Source organism: Chroicocephalus ridibundus, chromosome 4 (assembly GCF_963924245.1).
Source record: "Chroicocephalus ridibundus chromosome 4, bChrRid1.1, whole genome shotgun sequence".
NCBI lineage: Eukaryota > Metazoa > Chordata > Aves > Charadriiformes > Laridae > Chroicocephalus > Chroicocephalus ridibundus.
In genome coordinates this window covers 13561318-13585697 of record NC_086287.1, presented here as the reverse complement: position 1 = coordinate 13585697, position 24380 = coordinate 13561318, and the positions used below count along the sequence as shown (strand labels likewise).

The 24380-nt window shown below is 42.4% G+C and overlaps 1 protein-coding gene across 3 annotated transcripts in view; it reads right to left on the bottom strand.

Annotated features, from left to right (window-relative positions):
* The window catches only part of DENND2B (DENN domain containing 2B), a 181042-nt gene that overhangs the window by 26995 nt on the left and 129667 nt on the right, over positions 1 to 24380 (bottom strand). For all 3 annotated transcript variants that reach the window (XM_063332623.1, XM_063332624.1, XM_063332626.1), the window contains 8 exons: positions 23902 to 23998; positions 22913 to 22957; positions 20422 to 20606; positions 19661 to 19770; positions 17492 to 17561; positions 7651 to 7728; positions 3667 to 3807; positions 532 to 680 (listed from right to left, as the gene is read on the bottom strand). In XM_063332623.1, the coding sequence (XP_063188693.1) occupies positions 532 to 680; positions 3667 to 3807; positions 7651 to 7728; positions 17492 to 17561; positions 19661 to 19770; positions 20422 to 20606; positions 22913 to 22957; positions 23902 to 23998 (875 nt within the window). The remainder of the gene's footprint in view (positions 1 to 531; positions 681 to 3666; positions 3808 to 7650; positions 7729 to 17491; positions 17562 to 19660; positions 19771 to 20421; positions 20607 to 22912; positions 22958 to 23901; positions 23999 to 24380) is intronic.

The window sequence follows — 24380 nt, the reverse complement described above, 5'->3', positions numbered from 1 at the left end:
TTGGGATGGACCATAATAGCATTCTTAACACGCCCACTGAATGGGTTTGGTAGTGCAGGATTTGAAACTTAGCCCCCTTATAAACTCTCTGTACTGCATGGAGCAAAGCTGAACTCTCAGTACCCCGTTTCTCTGCCTGGCTGCATTGCATGGCCACAAGGTGAAGCACCTCGGTGACAATCTCTGCTACTGTTTATGAGTACTCTGTTCCAACACCTGAAGTGAAACATTGCTAGGACCATATTGCTTCAAAACACTGTGCAAAAAATTGCTGACTATGAAGCAGGTGACTACTGGTATTGCCATTTTACAGATGGGAAAGTAAGATAGAACAAGTGGCTTGTAGCTAGTGACCGTTAGCGAATGTGTTGCCCCACCTGATGCAAATAACTTCCATTGATGTAAAAATTATTTAAACATATAGTGAGAGGATCCTCACGTAGGACAACCATTCTGGACATTGCATAAAGCTTTTTGTATCCAGAGATAGTACTGTCCTGAACATGTAGTTCAGAACCCTTTGCCACTTACCTGAGCTTATCTGCTACAAAAATCACACGCCGCTCCAGCAGGAGAGAAGCAAAGATCCTGATGATCTGACGAACGCTGAGGCACTTGAAAAGGCATTCAAAGTCCACGTGTTCCAGGCGGGAGTCCATGGGCCGTCGCAGTTCAATGACCTGAACACATCCAACAAACATCAGTCAGCATCACTGGTCGGGGCTGACAGCAGCAGGGTGCGTGGCACCCCAGCCCGGGCCCTCCAGCACCGCTCCGTGCTTCCCTGTTGACAGGACACAAAGAATGACACCGATCCTCTTTTGTAAACTGAGGCCGGAGGCACAGCACTCCAGAGAAACGGTGTATTACACAATTCACTATCAAGTCAGTGAATTCCCAGAATACAGTTGTGTGCATTAAACCTGCTGCCGTTTCCGAGGGAAGCATAATTCTGCCTTCTAAACCCCCTGTCAGAGATGTAAAGCTTGGCTCAGTCAACAGTATGAAGCAACTAACAAACTGGAAACATTGGAGCTGGAAGCTTACAGAGTTAAAACAGCCATAAAGACAAAGTAAATTTGGTTATAATATTGGCTAGCAATTCAAATTCACATCTAGATAGGAGCCAGGGACTGAACTTAAAGGCTGGGCAAATTTTAAAACCAATTTATTTAATTTTCACTCTTCTGTGATGCATAATTCGCTAGATAACGTTTAGAACTTTTTTTTGTCATAAAAATATATACATATATATACTTAACTGGGGAGTCAGGACAAGGTCTTAGATGGTGACTTGTGACATCCCTTTAAAGTCTAATTTTCATACTTCATCCATGACCTCAGGCCCTCTCCTTCCTTTTCTCAAATGCCTTTTGCTTGATTTCTTTATTATATCTTCCTTTTACTCTGCAATTGACATGCTCAGATGTGGAACTTGAAGGTGGAGGACAGAAAAAAGAAGAGGGAAAAATAACATGAAGAAGAGAGTAACAGGGAGAAAAATATGAAGTGCAAGACAGCAAATGATGAACTACTGAGGAATTTGAGGAAACAGAAGGGAAAGGGGAAAAGCTGGGCAACTTGAAGCTGTGTTGAAATCTCTGAAGACATATTAACAGGAACATATATACATCTCCTTCTTTCTGTATGTCCAAAAATCACCGTCACTTTATTGCTTTAGACCACTTTAATGTTTTCATGCACATGACACCACGTTCCACGAGCATACTGCATTGGGTTTAAACTTGAGCAGCCCTTACAAAATTCCTCACAAACACACTGGTTTAAGGATATGATCAGCAGCAAGACCACAGGATACTGGAAACAAATCCAGTCCATACCAGTTTAGTTGTCATATTGTTTGTGATTGGTAACATGGGACTGTAAAAAGAAAGTCACTGTTAGAACAGTATTCATGTACAGATATGATTTTTTAAAGCCTGAAATACAGAAACATTATGGTGCCAGAGTATTATATACCCATCACTCAGCTGATTCCTCGAACAGTAAGAATCAAATTGTGGCGTGATGGTGTACCACGAGTACCTCCTCGGGAACTGCTGCCTGCCTACCTCTTTCTGATAGTCAGTAAAGGTGCCCGCTTCCATTCCTTAGCATTGGGATTGCAGGCTCAAATCACGTTTCTGTGCCAAATCATGAGGAGCTGGTTTTACTGCAAAACTTCCAACGCTAGAATCTTGCTGCGGGGTAGGATGCAATGCAAGTTACGGCAGCTTTTACAAATGCCATGGATGTTTTCTGTTGCCTTGGCAAAGCTTTCTGCTTCAGTCTGCTCATCACAAAGAAATATACTGTCTACTTCCCAATTAATCATCATCTTTGTTTAGGCCAGAGGAGCCACAATGGAAGGACAAGATTCTGTTCCTAATTAAGCCAGTGCATTCCATTTAAATAACGAGTTTGTACTAGCATAACAGAGAGCAAAGCTCAGCCAGAAGAGAGTTGTTTGTTTGTTTGGAATTATCTCAGTGTTTTTCTCTGGGAGAGTTCAGAAGCTTGTGCAGAGGAGAGAGAAGTTGCAGATCCGTGGTTCCCAGATACTTTCACATCAAAAAAGCATTATCAGATCTTACCACTGTTATGCCAATCAGCCTTTTAATTTTCCTTTGCTTCTCCAGAATAAAATGCTTATGACTTAAATACACCTTGCAAGTCACTTTATATGAGGAACGCTTTACATTTCATGCCAAGTGACATTACAGGCCCACTCCACTGAAGTCAGTGGCATTACAAGGAGAAGATATAATTCAACGTAAAAATAGTATAAACACTGTAAAACTAACCCTCATCAGTGTAAAATAACCCTAGAGGGATTTTTTTTTTCCTGCTTTCACTAACTGGTCCAAATCCTATTCCTATCTGCAGGAATGTATTTTGTCTATATGCTTGCCCACTCAGAGAGTGGAGCTACTGTATACTTACATAAGGACGTGCAGAGAGCAGAATTTGACACAGCGAAAGGCTAGCAAGCCTCAAGTTACAAAAAACTTTTTAAGCAAGGCACCAATATTGCCATTTTGCAGTAATGCCTATGTTGTATAATGCTAGGCTTCTAGCTACTTGAGTCAGGAATAAAAGGAAATGAAATCTATTATATGTGTGCACACACACACGCAACATCTTTAATATGACATGCTTTTCCAAGTACAGGCTATTTCTTTGAGGGACAGTTAAAGAGTATTTATTGCCAAAAAGAGACATTTAAATGCTGCTGGTCACTCCTCCTACCAAGACCAGGACCAGCAGTAACGAGGTTTGCAACAACAACCGTCTGCTGAACCGTTTAAGTATAGTCAACATGGGAAACTCAGACTTGCTTGTTATCACTGTGATAAAGCCCAGCAACTGTAGCTCTGTTAACTACACCAGCCAGGCTTTTGTGTTGTTTGTGTCTTTTTCTTAAACACAACTTATTAATAAACATAAAATAACAAATATATAACAATAAATTGTCTTATGACCATCAATGGGAACTATCATTATCATATCAACACTGGCGCAGCTCCCACACTGCTCATTTTGAGGGTGAGCCACCTCACACGCCTTTTAGCATCCGTATGTCTCCTCTTGTTTTTCTTTTGCTGTTTGATATTGGAGTCGTGAGGGGGGAGGCTTTGACTTTTAATGTTTGCAGTTGCTTTTTACCTCGTTTCCAGCTCCAGGCAGAAAGGTTTTGACTTTGATTGTCTTTCCAGGTGCAGGAAAAGGAGATTCCATCAGACTCCTCATAAATGGATAAACCAAGGCAGCAGATATTCCCCTTCTCCTTTCAACCTCATCCAGGATCTGATCCATTAGTAACACAAAAGAGAGACAGAGACAGAACATGTCAGCACCACATACCCTTTTGAAGCATCTTTTGACCCACATGTGCCTAAACACATGGCAGATCGAAGTTTAATTCTGCCTACTGTTAAAGTAATGGGATTCAATCATACTCTAAAAATGATATGTTTTCCAGTTACAAAATGGAGTCTGTTTGTGAATGCAGTTAATACAGAGGCAAGGAAGAAATAATAAATCTGGAAAGGAGAACGATGACTCAGCATGGTAAAAGGGATCTATATTGTTGGGATTTTGCCTGAACAACAGGGTGAGCTGAAGGAAAGATCAAGACAAAACCCATGACCAAAGGCCAGGTCAACATCACATCTCAGTGGTGCATCTTGAAATTTGTATTAAGGAGAAACACTTTCTTCTGCCCTGAGCGTCTCTTCCCTTTCAACTGAGAGGACAGGAAAAAGCCAGACCAGCAAGAAAAGCAACCCTGCCACACTACGAGATACCAGCAGAAATCCACCAGGAAAGAGCTCCTGGAAGAGTCCCGGCCGTGGCGGCAGCAGTCACGTTGCAGCCTGTGCTGAGCTGGACCCAGCCATGAGCAGCCTCATGAAGCATGCCCAGCTGTTTACACTGGGTGCCTGCATTAAGGTCATTTTCTGTTTGACATGACACAGAGCAGGCAATCTAGTTTTGAAATGAGCAGATGGAACTTCTTACAGATAGAGAGGGCTATTATTTTCTTCTCTCTTTGGTCACATGGGCCAACATAAACTAGATCACAGTTAAGTTTTCCCACATTAGACAGACCATATAGATGATAAACGTAAAGACAACGAGAAAGCAAACTTCAAAGCAGTTAGTGGTTTGACCTGAAATGGTGATCTTTTAACCACCACTCAAGAGCAAAAGGCCATACAAGAGTTAGTGGGTCTGAGCCAGGCGTTTTCCCTTGTTTCTCTTGGAAATGCTTTTCACCGGAACAGAACATTAAAAGATACTTAAGCACAAGCTGGTGACTTACAATGATAGCTAGTGATACCAATGCCAGCAGAGGCATACACTGGTGCATAGCTTCCCCTTCCTCCTTGCAACATCGTAAAGACCTAACTAAAGCAAAGCTGACCTTATACACATAGCTTGCATTCCAGTCCGTGGAAGTGGCAGATAACCATAAATAAAGATACGAATTTAATTCTTGACGTAATTTGCAGCACAACAACTATTCTCACCAAACAAAACCAGCTGCCCAAATGGGAAGGAGTAATGAACCAAGGCTACGTCCCAGGTCCGTTAGTGCTCCTGCACACTGCCAGCACGCAGTTGTAATGTGCCCAACATCTATCTCCTTTTCTGCAGTCGCTGTGTCATGCTTTATGTTGCTGGAGTTGGGGACCACGTATGTGTCGTATCCCTATTGCAACAACCTTCACAACACAAATAAAAAGGAGCAATTAAACCGAATTAAAGTGGAACAGAGATCTCAGGAGAGAAAATGGTCGAAAACATCTGTTGAAACCATGATGAAATGAACTGGATGGACGTAAAGATATCTGTGGTTCTCAAGTCTGTCTTAGCAGCGGGTATTACAGCAATGAGCATAAAAGGCTTTGAGGAAGATGAAAATAATGCAGGTTATCAGAAACAGAATGATAAACATTTTAAAACATAGGACTCCTTTTGCTTTTCTGATAAATAATACCCAAGGTTTAATATCTCATGGTCTTTCATCATTCAAATTTTTCTGTGAAGACAACTGTTCCTTGTTTTGACTAATTCAGCAAAGTGCACCATCATGATTGTTTTCCTCTCTTTCACTGGATTCATCAATTAGGACAGCCCAGGTTCCTCTTACTGGGCCAGAAAAGGAGACTGTCTCACTTTTCAAGAACTTCTATCTCCACCCACACTACATCTGTCTTTAAAACCAACAGGGACTCTAAGGCTTAAACTCTTCCTCTTTCATTTAACAGCTGTTTCATCCAAACCCTTTCCCAATGTGGTACTTGGACTGTGGGCTAAAGAGCTCTGCTAAATCCAGACCAGGGCTGGAGTCAGCCCTGTGTGCTGCCAAACACCCTGCTCCCACTCTGGCGTTGGTATGGCCAGGAGATGACCAGCCTGTTGTAGGACAGTACTGCTGTGGACAGACTCCAGTGCGGATGGGGTCCTTTTGTGGCCCAGCCCCTTCACGAGCCCAGTAGAAAAAAGAGCACAGGTGTGTTACAGCCACATTCAGGGCCCAACATGCAATTGAGTAGGAGCCTTCCTTCACACACAGACCAAGAATCTGAGGCCCATGTGGCCAGGGCCTGCCTGCCACAATGACTGGGAACAGCCCCTGCTGAAGCCCGTGAAACTACACTCGCCCACTCACCCATCAACCTTGGGTTCACTTTGGATGGATGATCAGATGCTCTTTTTCAAGTTACAGATTGAACTGGGAAAGCAGATTATTTGCAATTTTGGTGCAATGACCTTCCTTGTCGTTTTCCTTTGAAAATTACTTCACTATCAAAATTAGATAAAAACATGAACACAAAAAGCCTCAGGACATCTCTCTATACCACAAGTTTGGTGAGCTGTGTTATCCTCCTAGAACAATGCATTCCATTTTGCTCACAGATATCTGTGTTTAGATACATATTATGTCTAAGAGACACTGTTATAAACCCTTGGTTTCAGAGCTTTATGAAAGACGTCAGAAGCAGAATTGCAATTAACTATTGCAACCCAATTGCTTTTCTTCACACAAGATTTGCATTAAAGTTTTATCTAGAAAAGCTTAAAACCTGCTTTGAAGATAACATTCTGTATGATTATTAGATCATAGGAACAATATAAATGTCATGATTTTTATTAACTTCAATGATTTACATGTTGTTTTCAACTTTATTCCTATACAAATGAACAAGAAAAATCTACATAAGTTCTGCAAGATTTCCCATATCTGAAGTGAAATTCTCTGGCAAATTAAAACAACATTTCTATGAACACTGTATTGAAATTGGAAAAGGGAAAGGCAACCGTTTGACATTAGATATATCATTGTTCTCTACAGATCACCAGCAAATCCTATATGATACTCTGAGGTGCTCACTGGATTTTGTAGGGTACACTCTCAGAGGACTAAGAGGCCCTAAACTGGCAGACAGAGAGATATGTCAAATGTTAATCAATCAGAAATGTTATTAATAGTTAATTTTAATAACCTTTTGTCTTACAAAAGAAGAACGCTCTGGAGCTGACTGGCAGTTAACTGTTTCTACGGCTATTCAGTCTCGCAGTTTAGCTGCAGTGCTGTGCTTATTGTCTTGAAACTCTTGTGTCAAGAAATGTATTACCCAGGTAAACCACATCAGCATATGACGCAACATTGGATTCAGTAATGTTGAGGCCAATTGAAAGATTATCCATATTTTCCTAGCCTCCTAGGATAAAAAACATGTCAATAGAGTTAAACATATAGAATTCACTTATCCATTTTTTTTCTTAACCTCATCATTCCACGGGGTATTGGAGTAAAAGTGGTACTGGCCCATCATTCAACCTGTGGATGCCAAGAATTACAGCTCAGCACAGAACAGCTTTAGAAAACAATGGAAAAAACTTCAGTCAGCCAGATCATACAGACACCCAGATGTTTTTTGAATCAAGTTCTGCCTCAGTCACAGAAGTAATAAAACATTCTTTGATGAACCCAATAATAGGGATGGAATATCCAAAACAGCAACTGTAAAATACAGTTATCTCCCATCAAAGGAAGAAATTCTTCTCGTCTGGTTCATAACTGCGGATGTGTCTTGGTAAACAATTAAATTAAAAAGCAATATTGAAAAAAAATCTTACCTTGGAAAATAAGTCAAAGCACCCCAGACGGCTGATGACACAATAAACTTCAGGTAGGCGTGGGCCTTTTCCACTTGGCTGATAACAGTGAAAAGGAGATTGAAATTACATATTAATTTAGAGTCATAAGCAAATACACTTCTCTCTCTGATCACACAGTTGGCCATCATGTGACATCTTTCACTATCCGTTTCTCCATCAAAATAGCTACTCTTGGAAAAGCATCATATTTCTTCCATAAGACAGGAAACAAAAAAGCATAAATAGTGCTTATCGACTTTGGAAATCACAGCGCATTGGAGCTGTATTCCAATATCGCTCCAGCTTGCAGCTACAAAAGCACATTTAACTATGACTGTAACTCACGCCTGTGCTATCATTGTCCTCTGCTCCTGCAGCAGCACGAGGAGCGGGGCCACCCCAGGGCCACGTGCTGGGAGACGGGAACTACAATGCTAAGGGAGGTGATGACGGCTTTAGTTCCCCACTCACTCCATGATGCTCAAAGAGAGACCAACTTAAAGAAAGTAAGCTCATAGACCTAAACAAGCTGCATGATCTAAATCATTAACTTCCTCACATTAATGCAAGAAACTCTTAAATAACTTAAACAGTGGCAAGTACGAATCAACGACGCACATCCTCCCCACCCCCTGCAAAAAAACCCTATAGAGACCATCCTCTGTAACCATCCTCCTGAAGATATTTCCTAGAGAAGCAAATGGTTTAAATTGGCACGACTGACATGTATTCCCTCAGCATACTGGACGCTGCAACCGTGCCTATGCCACTGCAGGGAAAGGCCCGTCAGCTCCATCTGTGAAAGAAGGGTACAACCACTGGCTGGATTCAGCTTATTTACTGGAAAAGAAGCAGAATTAGGCCAATGCTGAGCACTTTAGAAAAACCATTCTCAGTGCAAGGTCCTCAGAGCAGGGAGCTGATCTGCCTGTGTCCTGCATGTGTACAATGCGCACAGATGGCAGTGACATCTACGCACAGCAGTTTCTCCCTGAATTTTTAATAAGCTGCAACACAGCATTCCAGTTTTGTGTAGTTGCAACTGATTTTCACCAGATCAGCAGGCACATGCTTCCTAGGGGCTGTTATTTTAACAAGGCAGCTTGTTGACTTCAGATGCAGTCACATGTCGTCTCAAGATACAATGCAATGAAGTCCTGGCGCTGCCTCATCCGGGAGCTACATCCATCATGAATGGAACACAACAGATGCAGGTACGCTAGCAAGCCCCAGTACGTCAGCAGCAAAAAGCTGAAAGCGGGGTCTGAGACAATAGGCAAGGCTGCCTACTTCCTTGCGTCTCGTGAAGCCAGCTGTGTTTGTACTGCGTGGAGTGAAAAGTGTCTGTAAAAGAATCACTTGGCATCACTTAGCCTGCTGCACATTATTGATATGCATCAGTGAAAGAATCCTTTCTAATAATGACTCTGTGATAAAGGTCCTCAGTCACTATTTTCATCAGCTTCTGCCTACTTGTACATTTAGCCAAAGTGGCTGATCGTCTCCTCGGTATCCACATAGAAGGCCGGTATATTTTTATCTTTGTCTCATCATGAGACTCTGCTGATACAGTGATTAACTTCCCCACGGTGTGTTTGACATTCACATGTCACACAGATGTTAATCAAGAGAAACTGAGGGGTAGCTGTGGTTTTTAAATCTGCATATTGCAATCTAGACTTGGACAGTCAGCAGGTGCCTGCCTGTTATAATAAAGACCACAAAAAAATACCAAAGCTAAGTGAATACAGATGAGTCTATTTCTGGACCCAAACCTGCTCACTACACGTCACATCTCTGAAAAAGCAGAGCCCTTTTTTGTCCATATTAGGTATAAAACCCTTTCTAAAGGCACTGAGTGATTATATCAAGCATGTGGGATTTTGGTTAAAATCATTGTGTCAAATCTGCAGGAATGCCGAATCCATGCCAGGAGCCTTGGATAGCTCCCAACCAAGAGCTGTCTCGCTGAGTGCCAGTAAAAACATCACATTCCTGGGTCATCTATAAGACCAGAAACAATGACTGCTTAGCGCTTACTCGAAGATTCTCCTTTATGAAATATCATTGCTTTCAAACATCTTAAAGGCTATGTGTCTCCGAGAGATGGGATTCTTCCCTCCTTGCACTCAACATCCTTTTCTATTATTTCAGAGACTTCTTCCTGCAAACAGCACAGCCTCCCAGATGCGTACAAGTCATCTGTAAGAGGCAGCAAACAAAAGACTCAGGCAGAGCCATTCTCAGGGGCACGACTTCTCAAATTTCTGACACTGGCAACTCTTCACATAACCTTCCCTCTCAGCCATTAGTTTCCACCTCAAAGACGGATCTAAAACACCTGCTCATTGTGCTTTAATTTGCTTCTTTCCCAGAAAAAACATCATATGGGACATGACGCTCCTCCCTTCAATGCCTGGACTCATCTTTCTTCACTAAGGGAGACTTGAGCATGTGTCTGGCCAACAGTACTGGTTTAAGCTCCTCTCTTCCCAGAAGAGAGTACTTCCAAGTTGCAGGCTGTGCTCTAAAAGTTAGCTACAAAGCTTTGGAGTCATGTCCTCACGTCCTCCAAGGCTCACTCTTCCACACGATGAATAGGTGTAGTTCAGGGAAGCTGTATGGTAAAGTAGCACAGCTGAGAGGCATCTGAGTGACTCTGCCTTGATGCACTGCACTCCTCCTGGAAGAAGACGGATGGAGGAGATGATGTTTTGGTTTTGGTTTGTTTTCAATTTGTTTTCATGGAGCCCAGGATATTTTCAGCCTTAGTCCAATATCACGAAGGAAACGCTAATGAGTTTTGTTGATAACAAGACAATTTCCCAAGAGGATGAACACAAACTGACAAGAACTTGGCTACAAGATGGAGGAGCAGAGATCTGCATCACAGCTGGTCTGCAAGTGGCTCAGGACAGTTTTTTTTATAGTGAGTTTAATCTGAAGTTTACTGACTAAAGCCCACTCCAAAACCTGCTTTGGCAGGAGAAACAGCAGGCTTTTGCTCCAGAAAATAAGCTTGCCATTTTTCTCTTTCAAATCATACCTCCCTGTCTATGTGCTTGAAATCGAGGGCAGCCTTCGGAGATCTCCTTCCAGTCTGGCATAGCACTGAGAGTCGCTCACACACTGCACGTGCCTGCTTTCAAAGCAAGGTGGGCTGTCCCTGCAGTGTGCATACTCACCAGTCATTCAGACACATAACTCAGTGGTTTGGGTTTTTTAAGATACTGGGGAGGCTGTGGGGTGTCAGGAAAGCTCCTGGTTTCACCGCCCCAGAAATAACTGGGGAATGCTAGCGCCAGCATGTTGACATCAGAGGAACCAAAGCAGTGGGGACCAAACACAACATTTTTCCTCCTGCACTTCTCCCACCTTCTCCCGTCTACCTGAAATACACTGTGTGGAGAGGAAAGGCATCAAAACCAAACCTACCAAACAGCAAGAAAGAGAAACGTGCACCATAGTCCTACCTGCCATTTCAAAGAAGCAGGAGTGCAACACGAAACAGATTAGCGTCAGCCTGAAGACTCCAGAAAGGCTGTGTTCCTTCCTCCCCAAAATAGGACAGGACACCTCACCTGAGGTCTTCTAAATAATTCACCGGAGAGCATTATTAGGAACACCAGAGGAAGCAGTAAGGGCTGCCCCAACGCCAGGCGAAAAAGAACCAACACAAACGCACAGCAGCAGCTGAGCTGTCTGAAGGAAACGGCCTTTGCAAAGCACACACATTAGCTCAGCGTAAACTTTTAACACCCTGGGCTCCCTTTGAGACCAGAAGTATAGATGCTTCAATTGCAATTAGCTGTAAATAAAGCAATGAACATATCACAGAGATAGTACATAAAAATATTTAACTCTAAATGACAATGCAAATGCCACAGACTGTGTAATGTCTATTCCCTTCTGCAGGAGAGTGAAAAGGACACTATTTTAATCCTACCTAGCCCTAGGACTGTTCTTTATCTTGGAACAATGAAAGATGCAGATTCAATCCAAAGCTTAAACAGAGAAATATTGTATTCCTGAATAACCTCCCAGCACATTTCTCCTGCTCAGTTATATTAGAGGCACACACAAGCTGATGGGGTGCATAGCTTTGAATGTATGACATCAAGAAGATGGAAGAGATGCCTCCCATGAACATTTTTCTGCATGTACTAGACAAGGCTTGTGAGTTTCAGAAAGAGGGAGACATACTGAAAACCCAGCAAGGCTCTTTCTTGGGAAGTCTGCTGTTTTGTTGTTGGCTTAATTTAAAGAATGAGAGATCTACAAATACGGAGACTGAAAAGTAGGTTTGCAGAAATCGGGTTATTGTGTCAGATCAGATCACCACTCTCTTAAGCCTAATGCAATCATACCCTCACGGCCACACAAGCCCCGGCCTCAGCAGCAAGCCAACATATCCAGAAACAGAGATGTTCTTTAATGGTGTCGGGAATCAGAACAATTCAAATGTTGAGAGTCTAAAACGAATACATCGGTCACAAGCCAGCTTCTGTGGCAGCTCTTGATTCCTTGTTAGGGACAATCCAAATTCAGACCATGAGAAAACTGTGGGTGTTTCAAAATCAAAAGCATGTCTTAAAGTCTTCCTGTTATATATGAAACATGAACTTTTAATGCCAGAGCACCCAATGTGCACAGGGCTGTCAAAGGTGCTTGTGAGAGGGCAGGATGGAGTGAAGGGGGCAAGGGGAAGAAAAGGTTTTCCAGTGAGCTTTTTTCAGTTCCATAAACATTAGTCTGCATCCCACAAAAGTTGCTTTCACAGTGTAATGAATTCCTCTCTCCTGCCCCAGCTAACGTAGAATGAACTAGACCCACCTAACAACTGTTTTTCATGTTTTAATGTACATACTTCATGTTCAGGTATCTGCTCCTCCACTGACTCCTGGGGCTGGCTCATCTTAGCCTAGAAAAGTGTTTGAGGAGCATTTTTAATGTAAGAGGGATGAGAGAGGTAGGATACGGTGAAACAGACCCTGCAAGTTTTCATCTTATTTCTTCAAGTACAATGTTACCAGCCGAGAAATCCTGACATTGTCAGGCTTTCTGCCCTGAGAACTGTGTCTGCTCAGATGGTTGCCCTCTATGATAGAAATGTGCGTCTTCTACTGTGCTCATGAACCAGCTGCCAGCTGTGGCAATGAACTGCAGGACATTGTTTTGAGGATGCAGTATCCTGTACTCTAGCATTGCCCCACTAGCTAGAACTAGCACCCCTCAGCATCCGCAGTAACTCCTATGGCAGTAAAGCCCAAGATGCTTGTGAATGTCCCATAAAACAGCAGCTTACATGCCGTGACTGTCCCTGGGGACAGGGGCTGGCACAGCTGTGGATCCCAGCCATAAGGCCACTGACAGCCCAGGCTGCTGGGGAGCTGCACTAGATCCAAGCATCTCCCAAAGGATACAGGCCTGGTGTCTCTCTATGGCTGCCTACACCCTTTTCCTGGGCTGCAGAGACCATTCATGGCCTCCCAGTAAGGAAAGTTTTGCAGATTTTCCAGTACTGGTTGGCCTTGCAGCTGAGGCTCTGTCAAGTAGAAACCCGCTGAGAAGGTCCCTGCTTTCACCACTGTGATCCTTGTATATCCGCTGTGCTCTTACTGGGCACAAGCCTATGGGGTTGCACAGATAGAGAATAGCTAAGACTTCAGTCACACCCTTTAGAAAGCAATTTTAAACATATTAAATCAAGGCAATTAGTAAAATGAAATTATATACTAAACCAAATTAAAAATCTGTATTTTACAAGGTACACTCAGATTCATGTTACAGCAGCTTCACCCCTGTGTCTTCCTCATAGCGTGCTCCCGCTGTTCCTGTGCTCCTGCTCTCCCTGTGCTCCTGCTCTCCCTTCTGCCCCTACCCAGGCTGCGGCACCTCAGCACCAGGGGCGTTGTAATGTCCACTGGAGATGGCTGGGACCAGCTGGGTGACACTGAGCCATTAGCAGGAACTGCTCAAATCATCTTTGCTGCTGACGTGCATATCGCAGAGCCACAGCCCAAGAACAGCTCTAGAAAAGAGCCTAGCAATTTGATGGATTAATTATCATGGAACAGAAAGTTAAATTAATTTGAGTTATTAAAGAAAAATATCTTCTTCGCAGTAAAATGGCATAGTAGTGAGAGTTAATATTTCTACTATATATTGGCCCATTTTCTTTCATATGAAGAAGAACACTTCTCACATCCAGTGACTAGGAAAGCTGTTACGCGATTGCCTTGGAGGTATCCAGATGTAACTGGAAAACTTCATGCTATCTATGGAAGAGCAGATTGTTTGCCATGGTACAATAGGTTACATTCCATTCTAATCCTGTTCCAAAATGAAACAAAACAATATAAATACATTTAAGGGGGATACTGTACAGGATTTGTAGTACAAACAGAACATAATTGTCACTGTATCCCTTGAGGTAGTTTTGGCAGGATTTTAGCACACACCCCTCCAAAAAAGGGGTCTGGAAGAATCTGCAATCTGAAGGCAGAAAAGAAAAAGTGGAACAGTTTGTTCATATCACAACATGCCAAAGGAGAACAAGGCTGACAGAATGTAATTGTTTCATAAAGAAAGGAATCGTAACACCAACCTCTGCAGAAGACATAGACAGCCGTCCTCCCAGGATCAGGCTGGTTGGCCCATCCAGCCACGGAGCCTGCTGCCCAGCATTGCCACATGCTCTAGGTGTGAGACACCTCTCACTGCGTATTGCAAGAGCATCCCTCGCCAGGACAGCTGGGAAATATTTTCTAAGGAATTAGCCTCACAGCAGTTGGCTCGTCTTGAAGCAGAGCAGTTTATAATGATTTTAGGGTTTTCTCATGGTTCGATATTACACAGTGTGGCCCCACCTTTCTCTTATGTAGTATTTGACAAAAACTGCATGTAGTTCCTGAATGATGGTTATTGCATTTGACAGAACTTGTGGGTTGGGAATGTGACTAGTCGGAGGAGATGCTGTGCGCTCCTGGACATCAGAGCCACCCTGATTGAAGCTTTCAAAAACTGCTCAGGAAATTGGACACCCAAATATAAAAATCTGCTTTAGAGACCAAACCTCTGGCATATAAACAGTGCCTGCAGAATTTACCTGCTCCTTGTTGCCTGTACGAACTCCGTATTTGCATATATAAAATAACAAGTATACACCTGACTGTAAATAGAAATATCACTCTGAGGTACACATCAGCGAGACTGTTCCACCCAAGCATCCACATTTGCAGGGGACAAGAAATTGTTATGCTTTGTGAGCACAGCTGAACCCTATGGAGAAGGCACTTCAGGTAACAACCCCAATTCCACCTTTTCTCCCAGCAGGACAGAAAGAGGTTGCAGGATCCAAATAACAGTAGATCTCTGCTACTTTTGCCATTTCCCCAGATAGAGAAATGCTGAGATGTTTCTCTGCAGCATCCAAAATCCTCTTTCTTGCTTTCTTTCTTTCCCCAGACTGTGCCAGTTTTGCTCTCAGAAGGCATGGCAGGATTTGCCCCAGAAAGGGACAAGCTGGTAAAATACATTGGTATCACTCCACTTTCCTCTGCTGGGTAGGCTGTACCAGTGAGAAAAGACATGTCAGATTTTGGAACCAGACGAAACATCCTGACTTAAGTGATCCCCCAGGGCAGCAAGAGATCAGCTTTATAACTGGCTTTATAATTATTAGATAGATAGATTTAGCAAGACAGTACTTATTTTTCCCTTTTTAAAATTATTTTTTGCTATTCAGTTGATTTATTTTTGCCACAGCCAATGGTAGATAAAAACAGTCTCCAACGCTGTCTCAAAACACCACTTATATAAAGTGTGTAGTATTGATTTGATTTTGTTCCCGGTATTTCCTACTATGCTAACCTATCTTCTGCACTAGCTGAAAGTCAGTGTTCTATTTTTATGTTGTCTTTAATGTAGGGTGCATTTCCCTGAGCCTTAAGTGAGTAAAAAAAGCCTACATTAATCTTTCATTGACAAACTAATTCAATGTTCTTGTGTATACATCTTTTTTTATTGTGGCTGATTATTTCAATTTCAGCCTGATCCAGGATCAACTGTTTTGCATTTCACAAATGTAAGCTCTGTGCATGATTCCAAACTTGTTAACATTCCCAGAAATATAAAGTCATCATAAACCACCTTTACCTGGTAGAGTGAAAACATTCCATAATTTAATTCTAGCTAACATTTTCTGAGGTTTTGTTATTTTTTTTCAAATATACCTTATTATCCTTTTAAACGACAACACATAAAAAAAGTAATTGAATTGTACTACTGCCCTACATCTTGTTATGCTTTTTTACACCAGCAAGGATACCTTCTAGGTACTCCATTTTTTTCTCTCTGAATCACCCCCTGACCAGCCCTACATTTACTGCAACACAAGCCTTCATTGACATTTCCTTTCAACATATAAACCTTGTCGTGGCCCACACTTGTACACTGTGTTACACAAAGTAAGCAAGTCTCTGTGATGCTACCTATGGCAAATGCCGCCCACAGAACTGATAAACAAGTTTTCTGTTATGTTAGTTTAAACGAAACTTCTTACAAATAGAGGAACCACACACAGCAATACCTCCCAGACAGAGCATCTGCTGTCTGCACGACAAGGAGCTTTGCCATAGACAAAAAGCAGGGTAAGAGCAGGGTCAGGTACAGGCAGCATGTAGGACGGAGGGTGCTGTTGTAATAACAGCGAGTTGCTCTGTCTACTGGAAGCCATTGAAAGCTACTGAAGGCAGGTGCTCCCTGCTTGGAAAGATGGGAAATGATGACAGAGGGAAGAAAAGGGAAAGTGCCAGTGTCCCCTTCTTTTAGATAGGGGGTACCTATTTACAAGTCTGCAATGCTGCTGCAGACATTCATTTTGCTCAGAGTACGCAAAAGGCTCCTGCAGCATCCAGTATCCACATAAGCTCTCCAACCAAGTGTAGGCAACTGTCCTGTGAACAGCCGTGGCTCCTCATCTACTCACTCGCAACCAGCTCCAAACCTATCTGAGAGGTGATGAGCACAGGCTAGTGCAGGAACAACCAACTGCTTTATGCTTTGCTGCCATCCAGTCAAGTCTGCAGGATGGCCAGCAAAATCCCTGTTTGCACCATGCTTCACCTGCCTTAGTACACTTTGCAAGCCTTTGCGCAGTTTCCTCCCCCCGGCGCTGACACACACGCACTGTCACGCTCTCAATTTATCAGGTAACCAGTGATTTTCCAGGTGATGAGACAAAACTGAGTCAGGTCCCCACACCACCAGTTGACCACACCTGGTCACGAGGACTGAAAAGGAGCCTGAGAAGCTAGGCTTCCTGGCACTGGCATCAGCTTATTGCATGGTCCTGAGCAAATGGCAATGGTGGCACGCTGCACGCCCTCCACCATGGTTGCCCTCCTAACTCAACAGGGTGGCTTCTTTCCCTACATCATGGACCTGCTGCAGACTGATTAGGCAGTGCTGGCAGAGTACTCTGGAGATGTAAGCAGCTGTCCAAAAGATAAATGCTACTCACAAATGTTTAGAAATACCACATTTGCCTTTGTTTGCAGTGTTGTAGTGTTTCTGATTCTGCACGTAATATAAAGAATTTTAAAAGTGCTCACACAAGAAACTTTCTACATTCTTATGAATTTCCTACAAGACAGCCATTACAAACTCTTATTTAACTTGAGCTCCTTACATTTCTAAATTTCAGAGTAACTGTTTTCTTTAAAAAAAAAAAAAAAGAGACACCCTCAAATTTCAGACTATAGTTTTGAGATATTGTTTAACAGAATTCTGCATTTTAAGGTGAAGGTGGTGTACTTACCAACAGCCTCCTGCAATAACCAAACCGCCGGCTCCCATCTTCTCCAGTCAGCATGAAAGAGAAGGTCTCACTAGGAGAAAATAAATTGCCCAGATCTTACTATCAGAACTACAGAATAGCTATGAGGTAGATCATTTAGAAAGGGATATTGCCTTATCGAGTGAGAGATTCTACCCCCTGGAGGATCTTCTCTCCCTCTGTCCATCATCTGGATATACTCCGTGGACAAATTCCATCAGCAGTAGAGCAAAAATATCTGCACAGTTGTGGACAACTGTCTTATTATAAGAAGAGATGGGCACTGAATTTCAATGATGTGGCAGTCCCTTTGTACTGCAGAGGAACGCAAGAATCAGATTTTGAGAGCAGTATTCAAATGCTGTATCTCCCTTACTTTTTAGCTAGATCCTGTCTTTGGACTGTGCTTTGTTCTTAAAGGGAGAACCTTAGATATTCTCTAAGAGTAGACAAATCATTTTCTAATCCAGAAATAACACAGATTTCCAAAATCCAGTTCATTTTATATCCCTGTCTAGGATAAGTATCATTTGTGACAGAGAAGTAAAACAACAGTTTAAGGCTATAATTACAGCACAGGTAAAGGGATGGGTCTGTGAATTTGTGCCTGACTGAGAAACATTCCTGACTGCTTTGCAAGTTTTAAATAGCATTATACAAAACACTTTTTCTTTGTGCTAGAATGCCAGGGTTTATGTAATTATAGCTATATATGGGAGGGATATCTTGTTTCACAAACATGGGCTCATGAAAGGTCTGCCTAAGAAAGTGGCAGCAGAAGAAATATTGTGTAGGGAGGGATGTGTGCTTCTCATACCAACATTGCCCACACTGTTGTCTGCTTCTGCTTCAGTATTTTCAATAACTCGCTATTCGGGTGCTTCCAGATACTGAACAATACAGCCAAGCAGAATATAACATGATTATGTTGCATGTACTATAAGTAAGCCAATAAAAAGTTCCATACATATTCTTGGCTATAGAATTTCCTGCAGGTGAACACTAGTTCCTTGTCATCATTGAATGTCCCTCTATACACACTCTGAACAGATCTTACGTCATTTACACACATCTCCGATCATGCATCTTAAAAAGCCATCTCATATTCTAGGGGAATATGGGGAGACCCTACCTGGAGTACTGCATCCAGCTCTGAAGTCCCCAGTACAAGAAAGACATGGACCTGTTGGAGTGAGTCCAGAGGAGGGCCACAAAAATGATCAGAGGGATGGAGCACCTGTCCTGTGAGGACAGGCTGAGAAAGTTGGGGTTGTTTGTTTAGGCTGGAGAAGAGAAGGCTCCAAGGAGACCCGACTGTGGCCTTTCAGTACTTAAAGGGAGCTTCTAAGAAAGATGGGGATGGACTTTTTAATAGGGCCTGTAGTGATAGGACAAGGGGTTGTAGATACCCCATCCCTAGAAACATCCAAGGTCAGATTGGATGGGTTTTGAGTAACCTGAACTCATTGAAGAAGTCACAGCTCATTGCAGGGGGGTTGTACTACATGACCTTTAAAGGTCCCTTCCAATGCAAACCATTCTACCCCTCCTGGCTATTCTACTACTTCTCCACCTTCAGATCAACAGGTTCTGACATATCAATGCAGGGGGAAAAAAAAGACACATTTTTTGAGGTTTCTTTTGAATGAAAAAGAAAATGTAAGCCTGGCTCTCCCTTCCCTTGCCCTTCTCCTGTAGTCATTCATATGCGAGGGAAAGAAGATAGGGGTCCTCTGCTGGCACAGAGCTCAGCTCCAAAAAAACTTCTCAGAACAGCATTGCCTTGAGACAAATGAAGAGGCATCCTACAATGTTAGACAAGCATGTTGGGGTAAATGACTAGGGCAGGTGGTAGGCAGGGCCCTGTCCTTTTTAAGATTTATTTTAAATACTTCCATTTATGCTTTTGGGTTTTGAACTGAGAGGAGCCTTCAAGCCTTTTCCCCTCAGCCACACAGGCCTGTGAGGCAGGCAGAATAGGGAAGAAAAATAATACAGAACTAAAAAAAAAACAATTAAATACAGCTGCTTGAGCCTGAAGTGGCCAAGATTCAAACTGCTACTTCCTTAATTGGGCATCAGCGAGCCTGTGTGGCTGCTCTGGATGCACTCCCTCAGCACCGTGCAGCAGAGGAGCACCGGGGGGTTTACCTGTTGTATTCGGAGACAGGGAGCCAGTCCTTGGCATCAGGAAAGCAGAACTGAGGGATAGCCTTGAGACGCTCCTCTGCTTCACGCATTTGCTTGGTTGGTCTTTCCAGCTGTGGGGGAGAAAATTGAGGTTCAGCCACTTACTGTTAATGCCAGCTTCACAGCACCTTTCAGGAGGGGGAGTTACTAACGAGCTCTGAAGAACAAGGGCCCATCAGCTTGTTCTTTATTTGTGCATGGCAGAGTAAGGCATGATGCCAGGACAGGCTTATAGAGGCTAGTACAATAGAAATAATCACTGCTGGGGTTTTTGTAACTTTTTTTTTAAATTGCTCAAAACTCCCTTGTTGCACAAGGGCCACTTAAAACATAGTCCTAACTCAAATTCCTTTCTGCTGCAAGAGCACAAGAGAAATGCCATAGATCAGCAAAAGTCTTTCCATTGACTTCAGCAAGTTCTGGAACAAATCCTAATATAGCCAAAATGAGTTTAAAGTGAAATATTTAGAAAACTAATTTAAACACAGTCTTTAAAGCACCTATCATCAGGCCAAACTCTCCAGCACTGGAAAAGATAAATTTGTAAATGGGGAAAGCTTTCAGCCACCTTCTCTATGACCTTTGCTTTGTACAGATCACTTTGGAAAAATTATGAAAGCTGAATTATTAACTCCATTTAAAAAAATAGATTTCTTTTAATTTTTCCACTTACTCACTTTATTGATCTTAGCATGAACTGTATATAAGAATTTTTGTTTTACCTTAGGAAACTGATACGTCACTTCTGGGAGGTAAGTGTTTTTAGAGGGCTTCTTTTTCAGTGACACTACCACAAAATACTCAAATAACTCCCGTTCCTGCCATTCAATCAGCTCCAGTTCCAGGGTTCGATAACTTGGAGCCCTCTTCAGCATTGACTGGATGTGTACTAGACGCTGGGTATGAGCTAGCATTTAAAAAAAAAAAAAAAGAAAAAGAAAAAAAAGAGACAAATTGTTATGTAGGACTGTAATGTGTATGTGTAAGCCAGAGCCATTCACAAAGGACTGTTTGCTAGCCTATTATTCCAAGCATGTTCTCCTTTCGAAAGCAAACCTTCATACTGTAGTCTTCCTCGCTAATTGCACCCATATATCAAAACTCTCTCCAAGCACTGAAGTGATGCAACACTAAGTCACCAAAATAATCTGCAGTTCATAACTGTTACCCTGACAAAGGTCTGCTTTTTCTTTGCGCGTAAGACTAGCTTATAAAACGTTATGTGGGTGTGCAAATGCACTAGGGCCTCCAGGGTGACACGTATCAGGCCTCAACTGGCTCTGGTTTACGTTGGTGAAAAACACCTCTGTGACCTGTTCCTATGTAGCACAGCTTTATGCTAAGAACCACTGAAGGTGTATTTTCTCCTTCCCTCCAGCACAGGCACAGTTCATACAAGCCATGGAACTATCTCCGGGGAAAGGAAGGAAAGGTGAGCGAATTGCCTCCTGTGGGATTGCTTTGCTTGTGCCAATTTGATTGAGAGGCAATCTTAGATTCATGGTCACATCCAGTCCTGATTCAAAGATATGCCTGGAGCCAGTGACTTGTTGCTAGAAATCTACAGTGGACTAGTCAGTAACATCATTACCAGAACTGGTAGACCAGTAAGTGAAAACAGATAAGGAAAACCAGCTTCCTGCATGCTCTTCCCCACCTCTTCACACCAGGATCTCAGTGCAATGGCAAATGAATTACTAGCAGCTCATGTCAATCCCTTAAGGCTATATTCACTGATGCTGCCCACAGTTTGCAACCCTTGTGGCAGAGAAATAAGATGGCACAAGCACTTGATCACAGCAGTAATTAATTGACAGAAAGAAAGGGAAATCTCTTGGTGACCTGCCATCATACAACTGGTTCAGCATCACAAAAATAAAAACTGATTTTGATAAAGCACTTGGGTCTTGGTGTCACTGCACAACTAGGGAAGCTAAATCCCAAGAAATAACCTGCCCTGTCCTGCCTTGAGACAAGCCCACGCTGATGGCCAGTGTTTCATATTTGCAAGACGTGAAGCCAAAGAGCCCACGCCACCCCAACAGATGGGGACCCAGTAGATCCTGTCATGCTACACATGACAATTGTATCTTTGGCTCAGGATGCCCTGAGACCATCAATGTAAATATAAGGTCACGCAGGAACAGTCGGTTAGGGAGCCATCAAAATGAAGATCCCCCATTCCACAACGATGGGGGAAAAAGCTCCCCAGTTTCCAGTGAAATAAGATAACAAGAGAGAGGCCAGGCCCTGTCTGTCTTCTTTCATGGGCTATAAGCAAAAGCATATATTTTTTGACACAAAGAGAAGCAAACCTCAAAGCGCTTTTGGGCCAGTACCTGTCTACAAAGGAGCGATGAGTCTTTTTCCACGCACCACTGTACAATGTTGCATAGAGCTTGTTTTGGGTGGCCTTACCACCACCAATCTGTAACAAATCTTTTTCCCTAAGACAATTTTTTCCAGCAAGGCTTCCTGCATGAATAGTAAGCAGGTGACACCTGCGGTAGATAGGCACGAATGCTTGCCCCTTATCTTATAACCACAGTTCCATATTCTTGGGTTTTTTTCCCCTCACTTACTAACAACATGATAGATTTTTAGTAATAAAATCTGTTGTTGCTGCCTTCAACTTTTTTATAGTTCTCTCTGTGTATCAGGACTCTTGAAAATGAGGGACTAATTTACTGGCCTGGCTCAAGCAGAGTTTGTGCAGGTGCTGTGCACTGATAAAGGAATTTCTGCAATTTGGAGACTGCAGACCTATAAAAGAGTATAAGAACCTCTATGCTGGATCAGACCCAGAATCTTGCCTCCAGCAGCAACTAGCACTAAACACTTAAAATAGTGTATGAATAAGAAGAGAGCATATTTATCCAATCTCGTCCCTCTAAGTTTGCACCCAGTAGTCAGTCTGGAAAACATCAGCATCTGTGAAGTGGCTGACAAAGCAATTCTATCAAAGGTCCTGTTCTTCATTATATCACACAGTTGCCAAATCCTCGTTAGATCCTCACAGCTCATTTTGTCCTTGCTTTCCACGTTCATGCTCCTGTGTTGGAAACTTTGTGAGCTCTGCAGTAATGGAGTTAGAATAGCTCAGGAAGGAAAATATAGGCCATGGACAGGAACAACGTCCAGTAGGAGGAGAATGTACATTGATAAGGTCTGTGACAGTGGCTGACTGGAAGTTAATGAAGGCTGACCTCTTACCTTTAAACCTGTCATCTGAGTCACTCTCACTCTCGCTGTTCTCATCTGCAGAGGAGATAGAGGGATCAGTTAATGCAAAACCAAAGCAAACATAAACTTGGTTGACTGTGGTGAAGCTGGGAAAAAATCCTATCTCACACCGAGCCTTGTGATCCACGCGTGCTCTCTCCTCAGTTTTAAAACATCTTGAAATAAACAGTTTGAATGACTCCTTAGATTGTGTTTTCCTTGGATTAAATTTCAATTTGGCTTGAGAATAAGAGCTTCATTTTGATGAAAGTGCAAAATTCATTCTCCATTGCAGCAATTGATTGCACTGAACCTCCAACTATGCTAAGCTACAGAGGTGAATGTGTCATTTGGAAAATGGATTGTAACCCTTCCACTTCTTTTTCAGACTTTAATTTTTGGGGAAAAACGTTACGCAGCACTTGAGAAGTCAAAGTAAGCTTTATGAGCTTTGTCTGTCTGGGCGACATTTTTGATCACCAGAATTCACCAATTCACAAATGAGAGTAACGTGCAAAAGTAACCGTATGACAAGATGTATTGCTGACGTGTACTCACATTAAAGCTCTATTGTACTCCTACTACAAACTGAATTTCTTTTGGGCCCCTGCTTTTCCAGAAGCAGTCTGAAGTGCAGTGTGAGTTATATTCACATGCCAGGAAAAAGCATGAATGAATTACAAGCTCAAAACTGTGAATTCTGGACAAAACCTACAGATGCAAATTACTTAAAAAGTGAACTAGAGAAGAAGCTGGATAAGTCTAGCTGATCATGGGATTAATAGGATAGACAATGCTGAGAATCTCATTTATTTTTAGCTCATCCCCATTTTCTCCTCTTGCAGACACAAAGTTATCATTGCTTGTAGAAGAAAGTTCTAAATAAAGTAGAGCCTGGGGTAAATGTGAAGGAAAGAAGGGAATCTGTTAATCCTGTAACATTCAAAGGGATTTACTGAACCATGATGCTTGTGTCATACCTCGTAGGGATGCTGTCTCAATATTGGACATAGAAAGTTTCTTCAATCGTTTTTTTCCTCTTTTTGCACTGTAGATGGAATTGATTCTTTGGACAAGCTGGAAAATAAGAAAATGAGGAATCAGTAAGACCAAACACTTTTCTGCCAGGAGACTTTTAACTAATCTATCCAAACAAAGAATTTGACCATGGATGATAGGCCAGCTGAACCCCCCCCAAAACCTTTAATATTTCAAAGTGCATTTCTTATCTCTCTTATTTTGAATCCCATTTGTTTGAATTATTTATTTTTAATCTCCCTCCTTTATCTATGGATATATTTTGAAAAACAGTTAAATAACTCAGAAACCTAAATCCCATTTTCAAAAATCATGTAGACATTTGCAATAGAAGCACAATTAGCCTGAGGATTCAAAGGTAACTGTTATCCTCTACCACTTCATTCCTCTCTCTCTGTGCTACTGTTTCTCTCTTCACTTG